Source organism: Toxotes jaculatrix, chromosome 24 (genome assembly GCF_017976425.1).
Source record: "Toxotes jaculatrix isolate fToxJac2 chromosome 24, fToxJac2.pri, whole genome shotgun sequence".
Lineage (NCBI taxonomy): Eukaryota > Metazoa > Chordata > Actinopteri > Toxotidae > Toxotes > Toxotes jaculatrix.
The window spans coordinates 9,045,474-9,072,224 of NC_054417.1; the positions used below are offsets into that span (position 1 = coordinate 9,045,474).

Sequence of the window (26,751 nt, forward strand, 5' to 3'; positions counted from 1 at the left end):
CTGTTTTCTGTGTCAAATTAAAAGTCCTGTCAAAAGATTAGATTTTCGTTATGGGCCACTGTGCGGTTCGTTACTGACAGTAAAACTCGTTACTTTTAATCCATCAAATATAATTTTTACACAAAATGCTATAAGATAAACTTTGTAAACAAAGCGTTGTTTAGGTTTTCAGACTGTCCTTTGTATTTTTAAAAACTTGTTTACGTCGAGGAGCCAGAGCTGCTGTCGACAGGAGAAGGTGAGCAGCTTCTTTTCTTCACGTCGGGTACTTTTTAAATAAATATATTAAATATAATAAACAAATGCTTTAACCAGGCACGTTTACATACGTTAGCTAGCCTAGCTACCGAATGGGACCCCACAGGATGAGCGTCTTTGTGTGGACCATGTCCTGAGTTAATAATCAAAGTGTAATAAAATAATAATAACTGAGATAATTATCCTCTATATTTTCTAACAGTCATCTTAATTGACGACATTAACTATCGGTTTTGACAAATACTCGTCCTCTGATTGCAATAAATGGCTGCAGTTCATCTAACCTTGAACTGAATTTGATCATTATATTGCCTTCTTGCGCCATTATCAATGTGACCTCTTTTAATTACATAAACAAAGATGCGACTGCATGAAAAAAAAAATATGACTCCTGATCGGGAGCAAACACTGTCTTCCAGCCTTCACCACAGTTTTCCTTCCGCAGCACTGGCCGGACTGGACCGGGAAAATCTCCGCTGGTGAATTTTCTTATGGTTTGCTCAGATCTGTAGATCAGCTGATGCAGCCAGGTAAGCTGCAGGCGGATGGATGAATGGCTGAGGTTGGACGGATGCTGGCTGCTTTCTAGTCTAGTTGGGGGAAATTCTCTGTGTGTCTCATATTACACTGCTGCGCTTCGCCCTCCTGCCTCCCTCCATCGCGGTCGGTCTCCTGCAGCCTGTGAGCGGATGAATGCCAACGCCTGTGGTTTTACCGTCGCCAAAAGGACTCAATGTCTTTCTTGGTAAGAATATCACCCTGCATGGGCTTTGCTTTGTGCCTCTGTGATTGTGTCGCTTTATTGTGACCTAGCAGATGTTTGCAGTCACGAATCAGATGGCCCCTGGTGGGTAAATTCAGGAATCTTTTAAGTGTATTAAAAAAAAAATTAGGAGCTTTCACATAGCGATGCACCAGTATTTGTAGATATCAGCTGATATCAATCAGTTAATATTATTTTTTTTAAATCGATTTTTTTCTGAGTTATGGGAGCTGTCAGTCTTTATATAGCTTGTCTTGTTGTTTTCATATATAATATGGGCTAATGTAGGTTGGAAACTATCAGATATTAATATTAACTATGTCTCATATCTAATAGGCACATCTCTGTATTAATGCAGCACTTATCTTGCTCTGTTGGGACACATCAGTCAGTCAGCTGCCTCTTTGTTGCCTTTGTTGCCATCGTTCTAATTGTCTCTCCACTCACCACTTCCAATAAAATGCCATTTGAGTGCCCTCACAGCCCATATTTCCAGATGCTTGCTTCGCTGCCTCATCTCTGACCCTCCCACCCTCCCACAAGGCAGTTTATCACCCTCCACCTCCCAAGCTCCATCTTTCCTCTCCACTCCTCCTTGTCCTGTGGGGCATGTCTCACCTGTGCTCCTCCCCCCACCCCCACCCCCCCTCCCCCTTCACCAGGACTGTTCCTGCATCTCCCACGCTCAGGTCCAGCCCATGGACATAGAGGAGCGCTATGAGGACACCAGCCACCAGTTCCTGGTCAGTAGCCAAGACACTGTCAGCATGGAGACAGGCGTCACCCACTGATGCTCTTCCATCATATCATCACTGTTTGTTCATTATTTATCAGCTCGGTGGAGCTGCTTAACCATCAAGGACAGTGACGACTGGAATAACACTGCTGCTGTTCAGGCTGCTGGTAGCACCTAAAGGGGGAACTCCATTTAGTATTGCACTTCCATGAAGTCTGGGGACTCACAACAGACACATTAAAACAAGAGTGATGACAACACTTACTACCTTTTCAGCAGTTTACCTCTATTCTTGTTCCTTTATAACCATCCATTGTGCAGTACTTAATATTTAGTTATTATTATTAACTACTTAATAATAATTACTAATGTACTGCTGTTGTGTGAGGCCATTTTCTCCTGATAACACAGACAAAAAGCTGGGACAGTAAGGAGTGAATAGAAGGAGTGTGTGTGGATAAAACCAAAAACAACCATTCAGCAAGTGTGTGTGTGTGTGTGTGTGTGTGTGAGACAGAAAGAGAACTAGAATCTCCTGTGTCCCAAACCTCTGTCTGCATCACTAAAACTGCAAGCATCCCCCGCCTTTCTCCCTCCCTCCCCTCTGCTGTGCTCGGAGTCACAGTGCCACCCCCTGGCAGCCACCGTCCCCCTCAGACATTACCTCACCTTAGTTATGTTGGTCTCAACCAGCGACATAGATCCAGTTCCTACTGGTCATGAACAGAGATAAAGGTCAGAAATCATTTAATGCACATATAAAAAAAAAGATAAAATACAGTGAATCATGTTTATTTACTGAGTTACTTCATACTTTCAGTCGGTGAGATAAATGCATAATACATGTTTGTGGGGTGTATGTGTGTGTGTGGGTGTGTGCGTCCCTGCAGAGCTGTGACGGTTCTGAATACACTCTGCAAGGGCCGGCAGGTGGAGATGACATCACAGGGCTGTCAGCTGAGCCAGCCCACTACCAGCTGCTGTCTGAGCTGGGTGAGAACACCACACCACACACATGACTCAGCCCGTTACGTCCGCTCCAAAAGGAAACTGCAAAGAGTTGAACTTAAACCTGATTTCCATCCAGAGTCTTTCAAAATAAGAGTAAGATTTCACTTCAAGCCAGTTTGCTGTGTTTACAGGGAGGGGCTTCAATAACCTGAGCCAGGTGAGCATGGCACGGCACATCCCGACTGGCCAGCTGGTGGCCGTCAAACAAACCAACCTGGATGAGTGCACGGAAGAGGAGCTGCTGCAGCTCATGGTGAGCAGCTCTCTCCACACACACGCACACACACCCAGACATTTATTCATCATCCTCTTCATCCAGGTGTGTTTGTGTGTCATTACGTTTAAATCCCCAGAACGAGGTCCTGCTGTCCAGGCTTTTCCGTCACGCAAACCTGCTGACCTCTCGCCTGGTTTTCAGCTCCTGCTGCCAGCTGTGGGTCCTCACGCCACTCATGGCTTACGGTCAGCAACTGATAGTGATGATTACTACAGCCTCAATTTGCACCACTTCCTCAAAATGAAGATGAATCATCTTTCCGGTCTCCTCCTGTCTGCAGGCTCTGCAGACACCTTGCTGAGGACGTATTTCCCAGATGGAATGAGTGAATCCCTGATAGCGTACTTGCTGCACGGGGTGCTGAAAGCGTTGGAATACCTGCACCGGATGGGCTACGTTCACCGGTCAGTGGGAGACAGGCAATGTTATAAGAGGAAGGAAGGAAAAAAATCTAAAAATAAAAAAAGTATCTGTATCCTAATGTGTTTTTTTTTTTTTTAGGGGAGTGAAGGCCAGTCATATCCTGCTGTCAGGGGAGGGGCGTGTTTACCTCTCAGGGCTGCACAGTGTCTTCAGTATGATGCGTGAGGGGAAGAGGATGAGGGCAGTGTTCGACATGCCCCACCACAGTCCCGCCCTGCTGCCCTGGCTCAGCCCTGAACTACTGAGACAGGTCAGGACTCCTTAAACTAAATCACAGACTCTCACAAGTATCTCCAGCTATTTTTTTTAAATAACAGAAATGGAAGTTTTTAGAAAGCAACAATTTTGCAGTTTATTTCAGCTTCATGTTGTGTTGCTCCTCTCCCCGTGGTGTTGTCCTCAGTAGGACCTGCACGGTTACGGAGTAAAGTCGGACATCTACAGTTTAGGTATCGTGGCCTGTGAGCTGGTCAGCGGCAGGGTGCCTTTCCAGGACATGCCGCCCACTCAGGTAATGAAGACACTTCCACGCAGACATGTCTTTCAAGAACATGTGCACATTTAGCTTTCAAAGCACAAAATGCAGCGTTGCTCTCCGTTTGAATCCTCCTGTTCAGATGCTTCTTCAGAAGCTGCGCGGCTCCCACTGCTGCCTGCTGGATGTGGCCCCCTTCCCGCTCGGCGAGCTGGGGGGGCTGAAGGTGTCGCGGTCCGGGGTGGACTCCGGCATCGGGGAGAGCGTGGCCACCGGAAGCCTGACGCACAGCGCCACCGCTCCTCCCACCGACCGACCTCAGAGCCCCGGACCTAAAAACCACTCAGCCACCCTGCACAACCTGGTCCAGCTGTGTCTGCAGCAGCAGCCTGAGCGCAGGTCCTTACTTTAAAGAGTCAACTTTATTTAACAACCCCAACGATTACATTCAAATGCTGCACTTACACACGAATCATGACACAACTGACAGTGCTTGTCCTGTCTTTCTCTTCTATAGACCGTCAGCATCTGCACTGTTGACCCACGCCTTCTTCAAGCAGGTGGGTTTGCTACCTGTGAGGTCTGGGGGACTAAATATAAAGAAGCAAGAAGGGGGGAGGGGGGGGGGGGTAAAAAATTAATAACACAGAGAGAGCTGACACTGATTTAAAATTGAGAGATAACACTACACCGTGTATTGAGTTGTGTTGTTCTGCGACAGGTGAAGAGACACACCAGAGACTCCTTCCTCAGCCTCATGTACCCAGCAGTGCCCCTCACCAGCCCCGAGGACCCTCCAGTATCCTGCCCCCCCGGCCCGTCCTGCCACGCTCCGACATCACCCACCGCCGACGCTCCTGAGGCTGTGTGGGACTTCTCCTAACCCCCCCCCACCCCCCCCCCCCCCCCCCCACCCCCACACACCCTCCGACCCCCAACCCCACCCTGTCCTACTCTCTGCCTCTAAATCTCCAAACTCTGACTAGCAAGCCAAACACAAGACAATCAAAACAAAGCAATTGAGGCCAAATTCTACTGTGCTTTTATTTTGTATTATTATTAACCCAACTCTCTGAGCCTTTTTTTTTTTTTTTAAGTAGTTTTGTAGATGTTTTTTTTATACGTTGGTCTGATTCATATGTGGGCTAGAGTAACTGCAGCCTGGGTACACACTGTGATCATCCATACAACTGCACTTTGCTTTTTCTCTTTACAAGTCAGCGTATGTTCAGAGTTAAAGTGTCATAACTTGTCGCATCAGTGGCGACCGTGCTGACGTGGTCAGAAAGAGTTTTCCAGTCTTTTCTACATGGAACACACTTCAGACACTTCTCAGCATTAACACTTCCACTACATGTGCTCAAACGTATATACACAGCTGTGCAATTTGTGGTTCTGATCTTTGTTTTCTGTGGTTTTCAAAAAGCCTGTATTGATTATTAATCATATTTGTTTTGTCCTAATGTTTCTATTACAAACATGGGAGTATTCATGTTTTTCAAACTTTGTTTAAATAGGCAACAAGATTGTTGCTTTCTTAAACTGTTGAAGCCTCTTTATTATATATATATATATATGTATTAAGGTACGTAGTGTTATTAGGCCTAAAAGTCTGACTTAAACGTGCTGAAATCATTGGTTTACTTTTGTTGTTAAAAGTTTTGAAAGGATGATCAAATCGGATACAAACAGCATATTTATCGTGCAGAAACTGACAGTTCAGAATGCCATTAGAAAGGTGATTTTTTTTTTTTATTACATTATTTTTCACTCTATACACAGATAAATGGTTGTTCTAGCTATGTACAATCACATGATGAAATCATAGGGTTACATGACGGATTCGATCAAACCAGCAATAATAGGGGTATACATACGATGTAAAATAACATAAAATACTTTGGGCATTTCAGTCAGCTGACCTTTTCCTTCGCCTTGTTCAGATCACATGACTAAATTTACACAGAAAAAGAAGGGTCTGAATTTCATATGTTTGGATGTTGCATCGGGACCTGAGCTGTGTTTTCGTAACTTTAAAGTGTAAATTTAGTCACAGTAACAAGGAAAGGAAAAAGACGCTCTCTCAATGAATGGAAGGCATCGCCACAAACTAGAAGTGGACAGCAGTGACAGTCCAGAGTCTGTCACTGCTGTCCAATACATTCACAGTTAAATGCACGTTTAGCTTTTTTTGTTTGGACAGTGATTAAAATGGACAAATGTTTAATCAGGGCAGATTAATAGGAGTTTACAATGATGTGATATCATAGGTTCGTCTTAGTTTAGAGTTTACATATCATAAATATTTTGTTATTCCTCATAATACGATGTAAAGGTTGTCTAATGGTTACAGAGACCGCAGTTTTGTTTTCTATAAAAAGATTTTTTTTTTTAGTTTGAGTCCATGTCCTGTATTTTTACTTCCTGTTTATTAAGAGCTGGTGCTAGTGGTCTTTGAGTTGGAAGGTTTTTATTATTTTTTTTAAATGAAGAAAAAAACAACAACAACAACAAAAAAAAACAAAACAAAAAAAAAAAAAACCCCAGCTGTGGCAGCTGACCAGACACTGCAGTACTGATAGATTTACACCTACCATTGTCCCTGTGTGCTCGCCGTAACCTCAGTTCTGACTGGGCACAACCACACTGTCTACACCCACGTTCCACAGCAGAGGGTCTACGGTTAAGCCGATTCGTCTTTGCTCTGTCGGATGTCGGCTACGCTCTCTGGAACTTTGGCCACCATGCCGTCCAGAGTCTTCGTCAGACAGATCTGGCAGCCCAGACGAGACCTGAAGTGGGGAAAAAAAAAAAAAAAAATGAGGAGCGTATGTTACATCCAGGTCGACTTTGGATGTTTTTGAGGTGGAGGCATTAGGAGTAAAATCTGAATTACAAAAAGCTCTCGCCTCATTGGTTGATAGTGGATCATATGACTTCACCCCTCTCACCCTGCCATCAGTGTTACTGAGCTCCACAGTGTTTCCTCTGCTTCCACATTTGAGTTATAGTCGTACTGTTAGCTATGGGTGAATACAGTTATTACCATGTTTAGTGACTCTCCACATAATAAGTGTTTAAAAACTTTATTGTATCAATACTGAATATGAGCATAGTGTTCCTAATAAACCTCCTGTCGGCTATGAGACTCACTCTGCCTGAGTTCTTAATACCTATTATTCCAATTTAAAATCAATTGTATCAATGCAAGTATACACAGCCTGTAAGTGCAACTACATTTCTCACATTTTATTCTACTCCTTTGTCCCTCATTGATTATCTGATCAGCTTTGACAAATCTCATTACCTCAACAGAACGAACTCATCAGTCACGCTGGGAGGAGACTTTCTTAAAGGACAAGGCTGCTGTAATTTTAATGGCACATACTACATTTATTTATGGATTTCCACAGGCCTGTTTCTATGTGTGTGTGTGTTTGTGTGTGTGCGTGTGTTTCCTTACGTGTCAGTCAGGCCGTAGGCTAAGTCCAACATGTCCATCTCCTCATCCGTGACCGGCCCCAGCTTCTTGTAGACTTCCTCATCAAAGATCAGATGGCATGTGGAGCATGCCAGCGTTCCCTCACACGCCCCTACAGCACAAGGACACACACACACACACACACACACACTTTTAGAACTGTATCTGATGGATGAGGTCTAACTCAGTTACATACAGACAGGGTAAGACAAGTTTCATCCTGCCAGAGAACAGCTCACAAACGAGGAGGCAACAGAGGGAAAAAATGGGTGATGAAATGAGAATGAGCAAAGAAAAAGCAGTTCACAGCGCTATCCCACACCAAAAACGTTTGTGTGTGTGTGTGTGTGTGTTTCTGCTCGCTGACATACCAAAGCCATCAAAGTCGAGGTCTTCGTTAATGACGACATCTAGCAGCGAGTCTCCAGGAGACCCTTTCACTGTGATCTTCTCCCCGTCTCTGTTGATGAAGTGGACCGTCACCTTATTGTCCGACCTGAGACATGAAAATACAGAGAGCGAGAGAGAGAGAACAACACATTATCATTACACATCAATATCAGAATTATGTCTTAGGATTGTCTGCATCCATTACCAGCAAATAGCCTGTTTAGCTGCTGTAATATGAAAAGCTGAGACAATGAATTTAACAGGAAAGTGTCTTTCGACTGTGTTGAATGAAACTTACAACTTTAGTCAGTTGTGCAGGAGCTGCCGAATCCTGACTTGATTCAGTCAATGAATGTTTCTGTCCAGTGTAATGAAGGATAAACATTCCTCATGTTCTTAGCCTTGTTGGTCAAATCACGATTTAACCACAGCGAATGTTTCGGTGGAAATCAAATTAAGATCTCTCTCTGATCTCTGAGCAGTAACGAAAGTTCTTATTAGCTATTAAACATGAATTGTACCAGAACGACAAAGAACGAAGACATCAAAATCAACTGTTCCTTGCTTAACTTCGCCTACTCAATAACATGTAAATACCCAAACTACTGATACACAAAAAACAAGGCTGCGGGATTCTTTAATTCCTTATAACTTTCCAGAAATTAACTATAAAATCCATTGAAATATAAACGATTCCTGAGTTACAAAGTGATCACATTTGTAAAATTATCAGACAACCTGTGACCCTTTACTGCAAAGGAACTTAGAGAATTTCCTTCGCAATAAATATTAAACTCAGTGACCTTCTGGAAAGTTCAACATCAGAGGAAACCCTGTGTAATCTTCTTTACAAGAAACTATCAATTAGCAAGCTCTACTCCATACCCTCACCATACCTGCACTAAGTGACCTCTTAAGACAAAAGCATGCTAAGTCTTGGACATTAAGAGTTAAACTCTGATCACCCATGTGGATTTTTTTGAAAATGACAGTAATGTGAAGGTCTGGGCAGGCCATACCCGTCTGACGTGACCACACACGAACCGTGTCAGACAGTTTAAGGACAGCCTGGCAAACCAAACCTTCAACCTCAGCGTCAAGTTAGAAGTATTAAGTAAGCTGTTTGGCCCTGTGAACCCCAGCCTTGGTCCAAGCCTTGTGCCTAGACAGAATGATGGATCACTTCAGCCTCACAGACATGTGAAGTCTTAGCCTCATCCAAGGTTCAAGCAGCTTATTCCCACAAACTACAGACTCACATTATGTGCGATTTTGTGGCATAAACACACAAGTTTTCACACCACTAAATCAAACACAATCCAAATTGAATAAAAACCCAAAGGCAGAGCTGAACAATTCATCTAAATGACCATTATTCCTGTAAGTAATTTGTATGAAGTTTAGTACAAGTGTCAAAAACAACTAGTCTTATATTATTGTTATGACTCTCTGGCTTTTCAGCACTGGTACAGAACCTATCTTCTGAACATATCTCAGCCCGAAATAAATGTAGAAGTGTGACACTTTTAATGGTGCGACACACTTTACAACTTTCAAGCAATCATTCGAGGCATTTTGGCATGAGCCAACTCAAACAGCACTACATTTAATTCAAAGCTCAAGGCTTAAGGTATTAATCTGACTGCTTTTTAGGTCAATCGCCTATATGGTTAAAGAGTTAGGGCTCTATACATCCCTGACTGCTTCTACCACACTGCAGTGCCCTCCAATGGTCAGAGCTGATCAGGAAACACAGAACAGTGTAAATTATACAAAATCATAAATGCACAGTTTACTCATATTAAACCAGCTTTGTTACCTAAATGCTACATGTAGGTAATTTCTAAATAAAGTTGCTCATACAAGCAAAAAGGAAATAAAATCAGTGTAAGAGGTTAATTCTTGTCAAATAAAAATATTCCTGCTTTTCACATAAAAAATGTACAACTGTAAATTCATCTGCACCTATTTTGAAAATCATTTTCTAGTCTTAGTCTATAACAGTCTTACTTTTTTGCGTGCACTGGCTGTGGCCTATATAGTGTTCCTAGTAAAGGATCAATTATGGGAAGAAACAATGCAATACTGAAAGCTGAAATCTAAATTAAATAAGGTCTGCTTGGTGGCACATGTCCCATAATGTACATATTTATTATTATACATATTTAGGGCAAATTACAGAACTGACCATAGCAAAGGAAAGGGTGACATTAGCAAAAGGTCTTTATTCTACCTGATATTCTGTCAGGACTCAACCGATAAGAAAGGTCACATTTAACTACATGTGTTTTCTGAATGGAGTTTGGCGTGCGGACAGACTGATGTTATCCAACCGGTTTAAGTTCAAACTTTGCCCTGTGTTTGCATATTCCTCTTCGTAAAGTTACCCACCTCACGGGCTGTGTGCCGGTGGTGAAACTCCTCTGACCCGTCAGCCAGTCACCCGAAATTGCTGCCGTCGTCCTCCGAGAGTATTCTCGTATCCTAAAGTGAGCCAGTCTTCTTAACGCCGTTACCAGAGCCATTTCCGAGCAGACGAGACCTTGAAAAACAAGATGAGAAACTCTCCAACCCGCGCTGCACGCACACGCTCCGTTTAAAGCTCACTTGTGTCGAGCTCTTTGCTTCTCAACGGAAAGACACCCAAAGTTGTTTGCCTTAGCCAACCGTGCTACCTAGTTAGGCTAGCTTGTTTTAGCTGCAAGAAGTCACTTTGTCACTGTCACGTTCATTGCGTCACGTGTAACCTATGGCAACTGCTCGCGGTTTGAGTTCCCAGATCAATTAGTTGATTGCCTTGTGGTAATCAGCTACAAAACACCAATTAGCCAGATGCTATTTGCTCCAATTACACTACCCAGGCTTATGTGGTCAAGCAGCAAATGTGAGAGGTACCGATGTATTTCCTGGAAAACGATGTCAGAGTATAACTAATAGGGCAACTTCCTGTCATGACTTAAAAAATAAAAGCTTTAGTAACCAGCGTGCTGCAACTTTTCGGAGCTCACGCCGTCCAGAGGTTGAAATGTGTTAACAATCTGTTTTTTAAGCCACCCAGAGAGAGGTATTATGCGCAAATTGATAGTTCGGGGCACACAGGTTTCCACTCGTAACCGAAGTTTTCGTTCAACTTTTACTTTGAAGGCCGTTCCGCCATGTTTCCTACTGTTTGGTGGTTAATTGTCGTGTGCTTGACATCGCTACAAGAGATGCCGCGTGCCTTTCAGGTGCCTTGCGTAAGTTTGCCAATCGGGGTGTGAGAAAGTTTGCACGCTCGTTTTGAATTACCGCGTCAGCCGGCAGAGCGGAGTTAGAGTATTTTTCACTATGAGAATGCACTTAAGCAGCGTAACCGTCCCGCTGTGTGCCAAGAGTATTAAAACCGAGAAATTCCAAAGTGTTGCTCAACAAAGGTCAAAGTCTTCCACGTTTTGGACCTCCACACTCTCCTGCAAAGGGGATGACAGAAAAACAAAATCAGACGCCAACTCTTACACACAACCTTGAACTTTTAACATATTTCAAAAGAGGACACACCTTGACACACTCTGACATATCCATGATAGGAACTGGTTGAATTCCTTATAGACAATGAAGAATTCATGAATTTGTGCTGCATATGCACCACGTGGATCCAGATATACTGAATAATTTATCACTTCTTTCACAAAGAATCTATAGGACCAACTGTATCTTTAGACTTAAACATTGCTGATGTGATAACATACACTTTATTTTAAAAATTCAGTGAAATGAGGAGCAGAACATTTTTAAAAAATAAAATTTAAATCAATTCAACCTGAATTCCTACCTATACCCCTGTCATTAGGTTTGCAGTATTGAGAAGGAGTACATCAAAATACTGCACTCCATTCCCCAAAAACAACTTTTAGTGACCTTCTCTGTCGCATTTACCTCATGTTCACATCTGCTGTAACCTCCACTCTCTGTCCACGTTTACAAATATTGACTGAGCGACCCTCGATTAAACCAAGTGCCATTCACCTTCAATATATTTACAAGAGCTGGAAAACAGGATGTGTACAGTATAACAGGATGTCACAGGAAGCTGGCCTTTCAGTCTGACGGCGTTACGTCACAGGTCAACTGCCGACAGCCTGCACTTTATTACCTGCTGTTATATCTGTGCTCAAAACTTTATCAGGCAACACCTGGGGGTAAAGTGCATCCAATGGGAGATGCAGATTAATAGATAATCACATTCAAAGTGTTATTAGTACAGTTAGTGTTTATGACCAAGACAGTGACATATTAATGAGTAGCTTTTTTTAGCTCTCAGTGTTCATCACTGCTGTCTCAGGTAAGCAGCACACAGACCGACTCACCGTTTCCATCAGTCCTTAGATTTACAGCAGGTTATACAACCAGCAGCTAAACACACTGACAAGCTGATACAGCACAGACAGTGTTAATGTGATATACTGTTTGTGTGGTGGAAATTGTGCAGAGGGGAAAAGAGCAGGTGAAAAAACAGCGAACACTGATTAAAGTTGCTCTGTCTCTTGTGTTTAAAGGATGTTGAAAGTAGTGCTGTTGTTCCTGGCAGTGTCAGGTAAGATCACTCCATCTTTCAATACAGTTTTCATCTGATATATTAAGTGTAGTAGAGTAATAAGTCTTAATAATGAGTGTCTGGGCAAGCATTTATTGTATATTACTGGATATATTGAATTCTTTCATTTGTAGATGATGTGATTCTCCTGTTTTTTATTTTAAATCATTTTTAATCATTTTATTACAGAAAACCAAGGAGATTTTATGATCCTCATTTCCAAAAATAATTATTCTGAGACATAATGGTTTTGTGAAGATTCATATAAATTTTTTAAATCACAAAATTCACAAAATCATCACAATAAAACCCAGTGGAAATGGATTTCAGCTTAATGTTTTCCACAGCCACGCCTAGTCCGTTTTCTCCTTAATATTACTTTAGATTTTTTTCTTAACAGAATACTGGTTATTGTGGAGAACAGTACAGGTTAGATCTGTTTGATATTTCCAGGACATAATTAGTTGCAGCTTTGTGCATTGTTGTCTTGGCAGCAAAACTGTGGCAAATGATAAAGTAATCAGAGCAATCAGACCTCCCCAGTGGCTGCATAGAAATTAGACTTTGACCATCATTGATTTATTACACTGTTAAAGAAAAGCTGGGGCCGGTATATTATTCTGGAACAATAGTTAATAATTGATATAAAAGGCTCAACAGTTATGTGTCAGCTGGTGAGGGCGTTTGTTAAATCTGCAGCAAAGTCTAAGGTTGTGCATTCACCCACTGACTGCTGGTTCACTTGGTTCATGTTACTGCCTATTTCTCTAACAATAAATATGCAGGACGTGCAACCACAGCTGGAAGAGTTCAGCAACAGCTCACTGTACAATAAACCATACCTTTCACAGGCCTCCAAGCTGTCCCAGTCGCAGCCCCTCGAGGTTTGCAGAAGACACCTTCAACCTACCAGCTCCCTGACGGCTTTCGTCAGGGCACGGAACACTCCGATATCAGCCAGCTTGTTCCTGATGGATTCAGACAAGGTACTGAGCCCTATAGGAGGTTCCTTGTTGACCTCAACACTGGCCTGGTGAAAGATAAAAGTGAGATGGACAGAAGAGTTGGTAAGGAGAGACACACTGTTATACTGTCTGTCAAACACCATCGAGAACTAATTATCCAAACCCATGTGCAAATATACTAATTTAAGCACCTATACATTTTCTCCTCCAGCTTTCATCCAGTCCTCTCCTGGGAATGGATTTGGAGAGATGGATAGAAGACACTGGCTGACAGATGAGAGTGAGGAACCTATAGAGTGTCACAACTTATAGAAAAACAAATATCATTTATTCACCAAAATTTTCAGCTCTTACTATGAAAGTAACATATGCAAGAAGCAGCTAATTTACAAGGGAGACGTCTGTAAAAGACCATATTTTTGTCTCTTCTGTGATTAATAAACTGTCACTATATTTAAGGCAGCCCGTCTAATCTAAAGACCCTCTGTCTTTCAGTCCCTGTTGATGTTCCAGCCCAGAAGAGTGGTGGTGGTTGGGTGCGGGTGGAGGAACCCTCTGCTCCTCATCTCCCAGATGGTTTCAGGCAGGGAACAGAACCCATCATGTCGATCCCAGATGGTTTCAGGCAGGGAACCGAACCCTTCATGTCGATCCCAGATGGTTTCAGGCAGGGAACCGAACCCTTCATGTCGATGCCAGATGGTTTCAGGCAGGGAACCGAACCCTTCATGTCGATCCCAGATGGTTTCAGACAGGGAACCGAACCCTTCATGTCGATCCCAGATGGTTTCAGGCAGGGAACCGAACCCTTCATGTCGATCCCAGATGGTTTCAGACAGGGAACCGAACCCTTCATGTCGATCCCAGATGGTTTCAGGCAGGGAACCGAACCCTTCATGTCGATGCCAGATGGTTTCAGGCAGGGAACCGAACCCTTCATGTCGATCCCAGATGGTTTCAGACAGGGAACCGAACCCTTCATGTCGATCCCAGATGGTTTCAGGCAGGGAACCGAACCCTTCATGTCGATCCCAGATGGTTTCAGGCAGGGAACCGAACCCTTCATGTCGATCCCAGATGGTTTCAGGCAGGGAACTGAACCCATCATGTCTTCCTCAGATAGTATCAGGCCTGAAGTAGAACAATCGATGTCTATCCCAGCTGGTGTTGGGCAGGGAACTGCACTCTCTGGGATCCAAAAACAGATAGTGGCATGTAAGGGGGAGGTCATCAACAGAAACTGCTATGAGTTCAACCCCATGCCAATGGCCTTCAAAGAAGCACAGGTGAGACAATCTACCAGTCCTGCAATAGATTAGGAGATGCTTTGTTTTAAGAACACACTCTAAAATTCTGTGTTTGTGGCTCTTCAAATTAAATCTCATACTTTTCTGTGTCCTTTGCTCCCAGGACGTCTGCAGAGCTCTCGCCCCGAATGCTGAGCTCGCATCTGTGACCAGTGGTGATCTGCATTCCCGCCTGGTCTTCCTGGTAACCAAGGGTGGTGAGAAGAACCCCGTGCTGACCTGGCTGGGAGGCACAGTCAAGGCAAGAGCCTCTCGCTGACAGTCAATTACGCACATTCTGAAAGAGAGGGAAGGCTGTTTTTCAGGAAAAGCAATGCAAACCTCCCATCAGTACCTGTAGCCAGGAAATATTATTTTTCAAGTAAAAAAAAGCAATAATGTAATAGTAGAATGACGTTGGGAAACTGACTGTGATGCCAGCAGTCTGGTCCTGTACCATGGCAATGAAAGGAGGCCAAGGAGAGTGTCATCAGATACGTTATCAGCAGCACAGATAGTGTTAGTCTTACCTTGGTGAAACATTGACCTTTGAACTTTTATTTAAAAATGCTCCATCTGTTTCTGTCCTGTGTAAGTGAGGGATCTGAGTACTTCATCCTCCACTGTACATTTTAATACATTAATTGTCAAGTTTAATAAGAATGGGCTAATCAAGTATGTGTGCAGACTTACTGACATACTGTATGTGTGTTGCCTACCTCAGAACCAGCAGGCATCATGGGCAGACGGGTCAGAGTGGACTTACAGCGACTGGATGCCAGGACACCCCAACATTCACACTGACAAACCTGTCTGTTTGGAGATGTTCAACTTAGGTAAGACCCTACACTCACAACACACAACAGACACACACATACTGTATCTACACCAATGACTGATTCGTGTCTAAAGTCAGCATCTCACAGAAGGCTTCTGTATCTGGGCAGGAAGGCCATTAAAGCAAAGGAAAACGCATAATATCTAGGTGCTGTTTTCACCAAAAGTCAAATCTATGTATCACATTTTTCATTAAAACAAATACCAGCACCTACTCATTATTTAAGCCAAGCTGATAAATACATTACAAATCCAACTGTGTGAGAGGCTTGTGTTATGAAATCACACCTTTAGCTTGAGGGGTTATAGGTCAGAGAAGCTCAGATAACTTTCTGGCTCTGTCACAAAGAGTTGATAAGATACTAAAAAATTAACTTTGATCCTGCCAGTCTTTGCCCTTTGTTCTGTCTCTTTAAAACAGTTCATTTTCAGAATATTTAAACAACAGCACTTTAAATAGTTGGCAAGCCAATGTGTCTTTTACAAATCTGTCCCTACCCTGTTCTGCAGATGAGGGCTGGTGGACGGCCGCTGATTGTGAACTGAAGAGAGCGTCCATCTGCTCGTACCCAATCACTGCGTGAAGACCACATAGAAACACAGAATAAGACAGAGGACACTATCCTGATCTTTCTACACAAGCAGCACTGTTTCCATTAGTTTGGGATACCTACTGCTCCGTTTGCTTGTGTCTCCTTGAATAAAACTTGGCATATTATATATAAAAGTTTCTGTTTCTTGAATGTATCATACTGAAAAAAAAAAGGAAAAAGACATTTAACCTCAGCCACAGCAAACACTCTCCGCCCTTCTTTAAACAGTTACAACCTCAGACAGATAAACCACAAATTTATATTTAAACTTAGACAAGACTTTAATGATCATTTTCCACTTGTGTATACAAAGCAGTTTGTACAGATTAGGGAACCAAGTTAAAAGAATTTGTTACAATTTAGTACCTGGAAAGTGCAAAAGTACATTTCAAATACGCTGAAATAAAAATCATGCTGTACATTATATACTGTATTCATAAATAATCACAGATATACACACATCCATTTGGTGACCGTCACAGAGAAGACTTGCTAAGACACAAAATAGTACTTTTTGATTTTGCTCCTATATTCTTGGTTCCCGTTGAAACTGCGGAGGTTTAACTTGTGGAATGCTGCTTTTTCATTTGATTTACGGGGACGACAAGCTTCAGTAATGAGAAAAAACCTAGCTCTATGTTAACACCACACTGGGATAAAGGCACTCCGTTTGTTGCAGTCGTGGAACAACTCAAACAGTGGTCTTTTGTCTGAAGGACAAATGTATATGGATGAATGAAAAAAAAAAAAACAAACTCGAAAAATATTTTCTGCACCTTTCACAGGAATCTCTTAAAGAAGGACACAGATTGGTCTTTGCACTACACCTCGCTGTGACATTTAAATAATAACTAAATACAAAATCACATAAAAAAACGAAAACAAAGAGAGAGAGAGAGAGAGAGAGAGAGAGAGAACCATTAGAAAAACCCTGTGTCCAATGCCAAACCCATCAGAGAGCCAAAACAATCAGGGGCTGAACACGGTTCACACAATCAGAGACACCATATCAACATGTATGATGAAAACAAGAATTTGGCTATAAAAAATAAACACATGCATCATTAGCATGTCCTCACACACACACACACTAACACACACACAAGTACGGTGCAAAAATATGAATCACACAGTCTCATCCACAGAAGCTTCATACTGTGGCTTCTTTGTGATTCGGATGTTACAGAGTAAAGAAATCCCATTCACACACACACACGAGCAACACATCTCCCAAGCAACCTAACAAGGCAAACCTTGCAGCCCCAGAAAAAGAAAAATCAGTCACTTCACAATGAGCAGGAAGGAGAATGAGATGTAAAAATGATAAAGGATGATAGCTAAAGGCAGCTGGGGAGAAAGGGCAGGGAGTCAGGGTCCATTTACTAACCCAGTTAATCTATAGGAAGACTGGAGATACAGTAGAGGGCTGGTAAAACAGGAAAAACAGGAAGAAAGCATCGACAGGCACCTGCCGAAGGAGCTGTATTGCTGTTAACACTGACATCTCATAAAGCCCTTGAGGATTTCTTCTTTCTCCTTCTTTTACAGGTGTCTGAACAGTTAGACGAGTTTCAAATATGCCACACCGGTGTCCGTACTCAAGTGAGATTAAAAAACTGCTACTTTTACTTATAAATAAACAAACACGGATTCAAGTAACTTAAAAACATTCAATGGAGCACGGAGAGATAAGCGTTACATGACTTGAAGTTGTTTTCTCTCTACTGCTGTGATAAATCTTCACATGGAAGCTTGTTGTGTTTAAGAATGTAGTGTTTCACCTGTGTTTTTTTTTTTTTTTAATTTATTTTAAAAAACTATTTTTAAGCGATATGCTAACACTGAAGACAGATGCTATCTTCTGCTGTTCTGTTTCTGATACAAAACAAGTCAGCTATATCCAAACATAAACATAAAAAGAAGACTTCTCCATCACTGCTACCTAATCTCAAAATGGACCAAAAATACCATGTACACGAACAGATGCCAAGTTGCTGGGCACATGCATGAATCTGTCAAAAGAAAAATCAAAAGTCAAAACAACAACAAAGAAATCCATAATGAAAAGAAAGTAAATCACACATAGACACATGTAAAAACCATGGGGAAGGCAGAGAGTTTGGTCTTATGAGTGATGGAGCCGTCTTACTGCATAAGGCTGCTGTGTGGCAGCTTTGAGGCAATCATGAAAAGTCTCGGCCTACAGAACACAGGCCCCGCCTGTCTGCATCGGAAGGCAAACTGAGGGAGGGACAAAAAGGTCACTTGAAACTATATTTTCAGATTGAGCATGGCAATACACTGCACATGCGCACACACACACACACACACACACACAGACACAAACATACAGGAGAGCAGTTAGCCGATCGATCCTTTCAAATTTTAGCTGAGAAGGAGAATACGCGGTGCCTCTGTGAGCAGGCTCCTGCTGGAGGAACGGTGTTGTATGATGTGAATGTAATGATGGAACAGCTGAGGGATGAAGAGGGCAGCCATGGAGGGGTGGGTGGTGGGCTGTGGTGGTGCTGAGGCTGGGCGCGACTTCTGGATCTGGACCACAGCGCCAGCGCCGTAGGGCCAATCCGAAGCAGGATGGATTACACAGACAGACATAAACAGACACATAAATGTGCAGACTGTGTGAAATTTGATGCTCTAGCACCTCAAAACAGCTGCCCACCACCCATTAAACCATGGAAAGGTGCTGGAGGAACTGAAGGGACAGAGGACAGAGTGAGGCAACCTGTTTGATGACTGAAGTATGGAGGAGAACTGGGTGACAGGAATGTAGGATGTGCGTGGAGGGGGAGGATTTAGGGCTCAGGGGGACTGGGACGGGTCAGTTGTGGTTGTGCTGGGTGTTGTAGACCGTCTCCCCCGAAGAGATCTGGGTCAGTTTCTTGCTGGAGCCCCACAGCTTCCGTGTGATCTGGCCCGAACGCATCTGAGAAGAGCGGAGGAGGAGGAGGAGGAAGAGGAGGAGGAGGAGGAGGAGGAGGAGTTGGGACAAGGGAGGAGGAGGAGTTGGGACAAGGGAGGAGAAGGGTGGGGAAAGAAAAGCGTGAAGTCAAAGAAAACAAAAGAAGAGGGGGAAAAAGGAGGGGAGGATATGATTCATGAGTGATTGATTAGTTCATTAGAGCTTGATTGACTTGTGAGGCAATGAAGAGAAAAATCAAAGATTCGCTTTGGTGTGAGTCGATTTGAACAGAAAAGATGACACGGTGCGATGACTCAGATCAAACTGTTTGTATGAACGTCCTACATCTACACCACCATCACAGCTACACCACCTATTTACATTATCAGAACATTTAAGTCTATCTTGGCGCTAGGTTATTAGTTTGCATTATTAGATTGCAGCTACACTTTTAATATGGCTTGGAGTCTGCAGAAGCGTTAATTAGTATTAAGTTTGTCTCACAGCATATTTGTTATAGTTCGTAGAGCACACTCAAACACGTAACATAATGACACTTCAGGTAAACAGCACGGGAGGGAGTTTATCCCAGGTCAACGGCCAAATAAAGTCAGATATTGCACAGATGCCAATTATTTCAAAACAACAGAATGAGGTAAGCACAACAAGTTGTTCCTGTATCACAGTTGTGGTTCTAGTAGCGACTGTGTCTGCTCAGCTGTGTGCTGAAGGAATGTGTTAAATCTGTGTGGCTCAGATGGAAATGTGTGTGTGTGTGTGTGTGTGTTTGTGGTGGGTTGGGAAGAGAGGAGTGAAGCCAAATGACAACCATCCCTGAGACGGAGAGGTGACTGTGGGGTAAAAGGTCTTTGAGGACACTGAGGCCGAGCATTGCAACATGGGTGAAATGTGCAGCAGCTTTATCTGTGTGTGGCAGATCTACAGCGAACGAAGGGGGGAGGAAGGGACTAGAGCTGCTAGTGTTTCTGGGAGCTGGAAGTGGGGCTGAACACCAGCTGGTCGCGCTGGTGCAACAGGCGGGTTGGCGAGCGAGCTCGAAGCGGGGCCAGCAGGGGGGAGGCCATGAGCGGCGATCCCTCCAGGCTCTGAGCGATGTAGTTCCTCAGCGAGTTCTTTACCTCCGCCGGCTTGCCCACGCCCACGATGATCAGCTTGCCATCCTCCAGGCCCACCAGCACGTGGCTCTGCTCTTTGGTGACGGAGACGCAGCGCACCGGCACCCGCATGGCCATGGGCTCCGTACACAGGGACAGACTGAACAGGAAGAACAAAGCACAGGGAATGTCAACGGCGTCCACATGCATTCAGACTGGGGTTAGACTAAAATCTGAAATCCATTCTGGATTCATATTAACATTAAACACATGGACAGTTGCCCATGATAAATTTAGAGTTTGTTCCTGTGCAAATACGTGTTTGGAAGTTTACCTGTACAGGTCACGGATGGACAGGTATCCCTGCTCACTGCCGATAACTACATACTCCCCTGAAACACACATGTCAGTCAGCTGCTCCTTCAGAGGCTCACTGCAGAGGTGCTTTCCATTTACAGAGTAAAGGTGAAGGGCGTTTTTATCCTGGGAAAGAAAAAAAAACATTTTTTTAATAAACATTTTGTACATCAAGTTAATCTTAATCTGCTTTATCTATCAGAGGTGAGCGATCAGATTCCAGCGGGGGCCTGTGCCTCGCCAGGTCACTTCTCTGACTGTGTAGTTCATGCAGAAAAAATAGTGCATGCACCTTGAGTGTTGCTTTGCCCTCGAGGCAGGTGTGGACCAGCAGGTGACCCTCCCAGGACACAGCCAGGTGGAGGATAGACAGCGGCAGAGAGCTATCGCAGGGCGGCCGTAAGCAACGCATATACTGACCCCGACGCACTGTGTGGATGATCACAGTCCCGTCCTGCAGCATTTTCATAGTAGAAATTTAAAAAAAAGCTCATTATAATACCTAGAAATAGTTCGACTCCTTCTAACAAACTGTCTGGGTTCTCTGCTTTTTATGGAGGAAATTAACTGCATTAGTAAGAAAGAAAAATCAATAACTCATTCACTTGAAAAATCTGTTAATTTGTCAGGCAATTGATTTTGGGTTTTAACTTTTTTTTTTTTTTAAATCACTGAAAAGAAGATGGGTCACAAAAAGTTTCGGTCTACAGCTTGGCGCCATCTTTCTTTCACTCTCAGAATTAAAACCTAGTTTAGAGGCCAAATTATCAATGAGCAAAATGAGACAAAACATAAGAGATCAGTGTGTTACATGCTCTTACCCGTGATCCAGAAACAGCCATGTCCAGCTCTGTGCTGATACTGACACTAACCACCTCATCTGTGTGTCCATACAACACCTGAACTGGTTTGGGATAGAGACCCACAGGAGCTCCGCCCTACAAGCAAGAAGTGATTAGGCATGTATGTGTGTGTTTATATGAATATTGTATTTATCGATTAACTGCTGAAAGTACTTTGAAAATATTAACAGAGAGGTTTCACAGAGTAAATACACTTTTTAAAAACCTATGTTAACATGTTTCTTTGACCATGAGTGAGGCCTCGGTGTCCTAACCTGCTGCAGAACCTGCCACACCATGCAGGTTGTGTCCCTGGAGCCAGAGATCAGGTGGATGCCACAGTGGTCTGTAGACAAACAGGTCACAATGTCTGGAGGGGAGATGAGCAAACACAATGATTATTACAGGACATACAAATACACAGAGGGACACGTATAAAAATGAAAAACTTAACTCAAACTAGTCTTTTCTATTTCAGCCGACGTCAGTTTGCACACAAACACAAACAAGTCAAGATGCAGACTTTTCTTTACCCATGTGTCGGATGTGCTGTCCCACAGTCTTGCCCTTGACCAGGGAGGTGACCCGGAGGCTGTTGTCCCAGTGGCCACCACTGAAGAGCAACTTGCCATCGTGGGAGACCACAAACAGCCCTGCTGTTACCTCCACGCCGGGGGCGAAGGGTCCCGACAGAAGGCGCTGAGTCCTAGGTGAACATGGGGAGAGTAGAGGGTGGGAGAGCTCAGAGAGATCCTGGTAAAGGTTTGCTGTGATTACAGTGATTTGCTGCTGGCACCACAGAGAGGTTTATTAGTGCATGTTCTCACTTGGTGTTGGACACTGTGGGGTCCTTAATGAAGGTGAAGTAGTTGGAGATATTCTTGTTGTAAGGCAGCCACCCATGGGTCCCAACCAGGCAGTTCTGACTCACCGTCACCTGGAGACAATGTAAACACCATTACTTTTACAATTGAAAAGAGTAGAAAAAAAATTGAAACAACTCTGTAACCTTTATTATAACAATAATCATCACACTCACCATAGTGTCGGGGCTCCCTTGGGTGATGAAGGAATGGGACTGATTCTTTGGCACCACAGCCTTAACCAGCGGCACGTTGTCACTGATGCCCTGAAACAGAAAACATTTAAGTCAAATTATTCCTGTTTTACTTTAGTTTACCAGCTTTAGATGGGTTAAAAAAATAGATACTTCGATTTCCATTCATGAGTAAATGAGTAGTTGCAAGATCAAACCTCAACAAAGAAGGACTTGAGGTCACTGAGGTGTTCGAACATGCTGAGAGGACACGAGTCCAGCTGAGCCTTCCTCTTCTCCACTTCCTCCTGAGACAGACGCACCGGATGGGGCTCCTAAACACACAGACATAGAAAAGACAGAGCTTCATTACTTTGAGTAATAGCAGGTAGCAGGCTTATTGCGTATTTATGTTAAAGTAAAATAGTATCATGTATCTTTTTGAGTGTCTGCACCTTGAGCAGCTGGCAAGGTGTCTGCCCAAAGTTGCTGATCATGCCCTCCAGGGCCTTTCTCTCCTTTTCATCAGTGATGGCATCCAGGTCCACTGCTCCTGCAACACCACAATAATATACTTATAATTTTTTCTAGACTTAAAGTAGAAGTAAAAATGTTTTCAGTCAATTGTGTCTAATTTTTTTGAATTTCTCCTTTAGGAGAAAACTATAAAATCTAATTAACTTCCACTGTCTGTGTAATTTACTGTGGTTACAATACAGTTTAGAGAAATAACAACTAATAGATAAATGTTTGCACATACATTTGCATGATTTGACAAAATTATTATGGGAGTTTGAGGAAAAAAAATAAAACCATGATGTGACATGACAGCATGATGGATGCTGTGGATGCTTTACCCTCATATGTGCAGTAATAGAAGACATTGAGAGCCTCTACTGCTGCAGGGCCTCTCTGCTTGTAACCAAAGATCAGATCGATCCACTCATGAAGGTGTGCTGATACGTACTCCGACTCCTGTCAGGAAAAAAAAACACAAACTGAGGTTGTAATCCAGCCTTTCCAAAAATCCACATAACACACAAACATTGTGAGCAGAGTCATACTAAAGCCATAGAACTCAAACTATATCTCACCAAGGCTTTGCGGTGTTTGTAGATGAAGTCTTCAGGGGACTTGGCCCATTTGGGCAGAACAACATCATTCACCCTTTCTTTGGAGATCTGCAGGCGACCCAGATCAAAGCCTGGGTGACAGCAAGAACACAGGAGAAGGGAACAGAAAGAGAGAACCGAGGTGAGGGGAAAAAGGCGATCAGAGAATGAATTTATATCATATGTATGACCATCCTAAAAAAACTATTGGACCCTGTGTAAATCTAAGTCTAACAGAATAATGCTGAGCATTTGCCAAATCTGATTCTGCTGCAATAAATATTTATTCACATTTTCCTACATATCACACCTACATGATGAGTCAGCCTCCATTTACAGTAGTTAAGCATTTTATGAGCCTGCAAGCTGAAAGCTCTTTTATCTGCATTCAGCAAATATGTCTTGTATCACAGCTTTAACAGAAATGAGTGATAGTTATTTATGTAACATCTGAAATGACTTGAAAAGGATTTGATTCAAACCTCACCGTTTTGGTTCTCTAGGAATTCTGGGAAGTAGAAGAACTCCGGGATGAGCTCCTTGACGTCGTTGGGGTTGTCCATAAGGGTCTGCCATGTTGCTGGGATGGAGTGGAACTGGCGGTCTGCACAGTCGAACCTGAAAGCAGGAATGTATGATGAAGGATGTATACTGAACACTAGAAGCAGCAGCTATGCACAGGCACGATTACAATCGCTGTCAACAGTGGAGATGCATGGGGAGAAAGAAGAGGAGGAGCAGCTGCAGACCCTGGCTGACCGGCCTCCTTACCGTCCACTCTGCAGTTGGATGTGCAGGGAGGTGAAGGGCTCCACTCTGATCAGGTAGTGCATCACCCCAGCCGCGTTTGAGTAGTGGGTGCCGTAATGGAACCTGTCTATGGTGCCTGTTGGGTCCTCGAAACTTTCATACCTGATGGACACATTCAAAATGTTGCTGACAGATGTCTTAGAAATGTCCTATAATCTGCAGATCGTTTGGATGATAATTCAACAAAAGAATTACTGAAATATGTACAGAGGAGACCTACTTCTCTCTGACAGCTTTGGCATTGCGTTCATTAAGCACCGCCACTGGCTTTGACAGGTCCCTGAACACCCGAGGATCAGACAGGTCCAGCTCCTCTGAAGTGTAGTCAGCTAAAATCCAGGGAAACTAGTAACAAACACACACAACATATTAGCTCAAAGAGTCACTTTCACCCAGTCACCACTGTCGTACAATAATGTATTCAGTGAGGAACGTACCACTGGGTACTGAGCCAGGTTGTTGTATGTTCTGCCTGCAATTGTGTTGAGTTGCATCAAGTAGTCAAAGTTGGAAATCTCCCGGTTCACCCATTTCTGTGTGGTGGAGAGATGCAAAAGCAAAAGAGTCAGCGATCAGACAATCAAGTCAGCTCCTACAAAATGAAGATTTCATTAAATTATGTGTGTGTTGACACTTTGATATATGTAACACCTCTACATCATTGTTTCCTGTGTCCTGACCTGTGTGAGTCCAGAGGCTTTGAGCAGCTCCTGTGGTGAGCGGGTTCCGTAAAGGCTGAGGGATCGCAGCAGCAGCATGCGGCTGTAGACCTTGTTCCTTGCCTGTTTAAATAGTACATAACAATTATTCCTATTAAGGCCAGAGGGATCAAAATTTCGTCTCGAATTTTAGAGTTTTGGACACTTGTTTACTTTTATGTGTATACTCCTTTTATCTAGTTTTGTGGACATGTTATGTTTGTGGCTCGTCACCTCTTTCTTGAAGTTGAGGAAGTAATTTGTCTGGTCGATGAGGAAGATCTCCAGAGCAGAGCGACGCAGGTTGTATCGTCGCAGGTGGACCTCTCGGATCTGAGAGAGGGGCCATTTGAAGTCGTGGCCCACTCCTTCAGGAAACAAGTAGGCATTTAATGTAAGTAAAAGTTTAATGATGTATATCCCATATTTTCTCATCCACCCCTCTGACTCTCTCCTCACCTTCCTCTTTCTCCTGGCTGCTGTCGTAGAAGTAGATGTGCTGGGTGGTGAGCTCCAGGCGGCCAGGCACCACGTCCACCACTGTCACCAACTCACAGTCCTCCCACAACACTAGTTTCTCCTTCTGGCCTGCCTCCTCTGCTTCAACCCTGCAGGGCACGGAGAGGGAATATTACAAAACATCAAAATAACTCTCTTTGTCTCTGCGTGAACTCTGCTGTTCTGTGGTTGTTGTATTTGGTGACTGACTGGTTGCTGGCAGCGGCAGGGTCATCCTCTGGCAGCTCCAGGATGTCGTCTTCCAGGTCACTGACTTTGACCTGCTTCACAGCCTCCAGCAGCAGAGACTCTGGGTTTACACGCTGCTGATGGACACCTGAGCAAAGCAGGAGAGACAAGTGGCAATTAAAAACTTTAAGGAGGCATCCAGAGATGGTGCAGTGGTTAATATCACATGGCGGTGCTCTAAATTTACTCCTTGGCACACACAAATAATAAGAACGTACCTTCCAGGGACATAACACCCCGCAGCATCTTTCAGTTCAGTTTAGAGTTTTTGTTTCATAAACAGAGGAGTTACAGTTTTAAATCTGCTCACTCACATCACTCCTGTGGATCAATTTTTTACTACAAGTTCCTAAAAAGTGAATATTACCTAACAAAGGCCTCTGGAATCAATGAGGCAGCAGATATTGATCTGTTTTGTTTTGTTTTATTGATGCTGGGTGTATGATGGACAGCACGCACAAAGGTTCAGAGTCTGCAAGTGTAAGCATTTCATTGCTATCATTTCACAAAGTTACTGGCCAGTGTAATGGGTGACTTTTATTAACTTATATTGAATCTGGCACTTGTTGGGCCCTTTCACCACCTGCAAAGCTGCTGCCGGCTTGTGTGTTTGTATGCTGTGAACACAGCAAATTGCAGACCTGTGGGTGTATGAGAAGTCTGAAAAAGTTAGTAACTTGTTTTAAATCCTATAAAAGTCATAATGTTTCATAAAGAAATCTGTAAAATTAAGTATTAATTTAAATTAAGTAAAATTTAAGTACTGTTAAACTATGCAACAGTAATATAATCAAATAATTCTCTTGCTTCAATCTTACATACAACCCAATAAGGAACACACTGAGCAGATTGGATCATCCTCCTCATAAAGTAGATGGAGGGGTAGGATATAAATTCAGCTTAAAGGGGATTTTCAAGGTCAGCCCTTTTTAATCTGTTTATCAGGGGTAGGCTGGATAGATGAGTGCGCTCATGACACACTGTACACACACACTCATCCTTATAATGCATCAGTGGAGTAGGTACCTTTTGCTGCTACAGGG

General features: G+C 43.3%; 4 protein-coding genes across 9 annotated transcripts in view; 2 read left to right on the top strand and 2 right to left on the bottom strand.

The window, feature by feature from the left end:
* The first annotated feature begins 34 nt into the window (after nucleotides 1-34).
* Nucleotides 35-5,977, top strand: stradb (STE20 related adaptor beta). Of its 3 annotated transcripts, XM_041032449.1 has the most exons (13): nucleotides 35-238; nucleotides 704-788; nucleotides 937-1,003; nucleotides 1,684-1,764; nucleotides 2,648-2,750; nucleotides 2,900-3,021; nucleotides 3,122-3,230; nucleotides 3,326-3,449; nucleotides 3,547-3,718; nucleotides 3,875-3,979; nucleotides 4,086-4,342; nucleotides 4,461-4,503; nucleotides 4,665-5,977. In XM_041032449.1, exons 3-13 carry the CDS (start codon nucleotides 992-994, stop codon nucleotides 4,824-4,826), a joined length of 1,290 nt encoding a protein of 429 aa, XP_040888383.1. In that variant the 5' UTR covers nucleotides 35-238; nucleotides 704-788; nucleotides 937-991; the 3' UTR covers nucleotides 4,827-5,977. The 3 variants fall into 3 exon arrangements, with proteins under 3 accessions (XP_040888383.1, XP_040888382.1, XP_040888384.1); XM_041032448.1 differs by having other exon boundaries at nucleotides 704-1,003; XM_041032450.1 differs by lacking the exon at nucleotides 937-1,003.
* A 455-nt stretch (nucleotides 5,978-6,432) lies between these two features.
* On the bottom strand, nucleotides 6,433-10,721 carry LOC121177988 (adrenodoxin-like). The gene is made up of 4 exons (XM_041032451.1): nucleotides 10,206-10,721; nucleotides 7,796-7,920; nucleotides 7,407-7,536; nucleotides 6,433-6,735 (listed from the first exon to the last, which is right to left on the bottom strand). The coding sequence occupies exons 1-4, from the start codon at nucleotides 10,337-10,339 to the stop codon at nucleotides 6,627-6,629; spliced, it is 498 nt and encodes a 165-aa protein (XP_040888385.1). The 5' UTR covers nucleotides 10,340-10,721; the 3' UTR covers nucleotides 6,433-6,626.
* A 3,779-nt stretch (nucleotides 10,722-14,500) lies between these two features.
* On the top strand, nucleotides 14,501-16,059 carry LOC121178242 (lectin-like). The gene is made up of 4 exons (XM_041032804.1): nucleotides 14,501-14,638; nucleotides 14,763-14,900; nucleotides 15,363-15,474; nucleotides 15,986-16,059. Exons 1-4 carry the CDS (start codon nucleotides 14,501-14,503, stop codon nucleotides 16,057-16,059), a joined length of 462 nt encoding a protein of 153 aa, XP_040888738.1.
* Nucleotides 16,060-17,828: 1,769 nt separating this feature from the next.
* nbeal1 (neurobeachin-like 1) overlaps nucleotides 17,829-26,751 on the bottom strand; it is a 37,235-nt gene continuing 28,312 nt past the window's right edge. For all 4 annotated transcript variants that reach the window (XM_041032186.1, XM_041032185.1, XM_041032187.1 and 1 more), the window contains 21 exons: nucleotides 25,670-25,796; nucleotides 25,421-25,569; nucleotides 25,196-25,329; nucleotides 24,944-25,045; nucleotides 24,701-24,796; nucleotides 24,484-24,608; nucleotides 24,225-24,365; nucleotides 23,941-24,071; nucleotides 23,436-23,545; nucleotides 23,199-23,316; nucleotides 22,797-22,894; nucleotides 22,560-22,676; nucleotides 22,345-22,434; nucleotides 22,133-22,242; nucleotides 21,839-22,011; nucleotides 21,581-21,675; nucleotides 21,285-21,401; nucleotides 20,756-20,917; nucleotides 20,441-20,589; nucleotides 20,131-20,266; nucleotides 17,829-19,015 (listed from right to left, as the gene is read on the bottom strand). In XM_041032186.1, coding sequence (XP_040888120.1) covers nucleotides 18,911-19,015; nucleotides 20,131-20,266; nucleotides 20,441-20,589; nucleotides 20,756-20,917; nucleotides 21,285-21,401; nucleotides 21,581-21,675; nucleotides 21,839-22,011; nucleotides 22,133-22,242; nucleotides 22,345-22,434; nucleotides 22,560-22,676; nucleotides 22,797-22,894; nucleotides 23,199-23,316; nucleotides 23,436-23,545; nucleotides 23,941-24,071; nucleotides 24,225-24,365; nucleotides 24,484-24,608; nucleotides 24,701-24,796; nucleotides 24,944-25,045; nucleotides 25,196-25,329; nucleotides 25,421-25,569; nucleotides 25,670-25,796 — 2,585 coding nt within the window. In that variant the 3' untranslated portion in view covers nucleotides 17,829-18,910. The remainder of the gene's footprint in view (nucleotides 19,016-20,130; nucleotides 20,267-20,440; nucleotides 20,590-20,755; nucleotides 20,918-21,284; nucleotides 21,402-21,580; nucleotides 21,676-21,838; nucleotides 22,012-22,132; nucleotides 22,243-22,344; nucleotides 22,435-22,559; nucleotides 22,677-22,796; nucleotides 22,895-23,198; nucleotides 23,317-23,435; nucleotides 23,546-23,940; nucleotides 24,072-24,224; nucleotides 24,366-24,483; nucleotides 24,609-24,700; nucleotides 24,797-24,943; nucleotides 25,046-25,195; nucleotides 25,330-25,420; nucleotides 25,570-25,669; nucleotides 25,797-26,751) is intronic.

Bases quoted from the DNA above. Each gene is read 5' to 3' on its own strand.
- stradb (XM_041032448.1), top strand. The intron at 2,751-2,899 runs GTGAGAACACCA...CTGTGTTTACAG, and splicing joins CCAGCTGCTGTCTGAGCTGG to GGAGGGGCTTCAATAACCTG. The intron at 3,022-3,121 runs GTGAGCAGCTCT...TTAAATCCCCAG, and splicing joins AGGAGCTGCTGCAGCTCATG to AACGAGGTCCTGCTGTCCAG.
- LOC121177988 (XM_041032451.1), bottom strand. From the start codon at position 10,339: ATGGCTCTGGTAACGGCGTTAAGAAGACTGGCTCACTTTAGGATACGA. The intron at 7,921-10,205 runs GTGGGTAACTTT...TTCATGTCTCAG, and splicing joins ACCGGCACACAGCCCGTGAG to GTCGGACAATAAGGTGACGG. The intron at 6,736-7,406 runs GTAAGGAAACAC...TCCCCACTTCAG, and splicing joins GCCTACGGCCTGACTGACAC to GTCTCGTCTGGGCTGCCAGA.
- LOC121178242 (XM_041032804.1), top strand. From the start codon at position 14,501: ATGTCTATCCCAGCTGGTGTTGGGCAGGGAACTGCACTCTCTGGGATC. The intron at 14,639-14,762 runs GTGAGACAATCT...CTTTGCTCCCAG, and splicing joins TGGCCTTCAAAGAAGCACAG to GACGTCTGCAGAGCTCTCGC. The intron at 14,901-15,362 runs GCAAGAGCCTCT...TGCCTACCTCAG, and splicing joins GGCTGGGAGGCACAGTCAAG to AACCAGCAGGCATCATGGGC.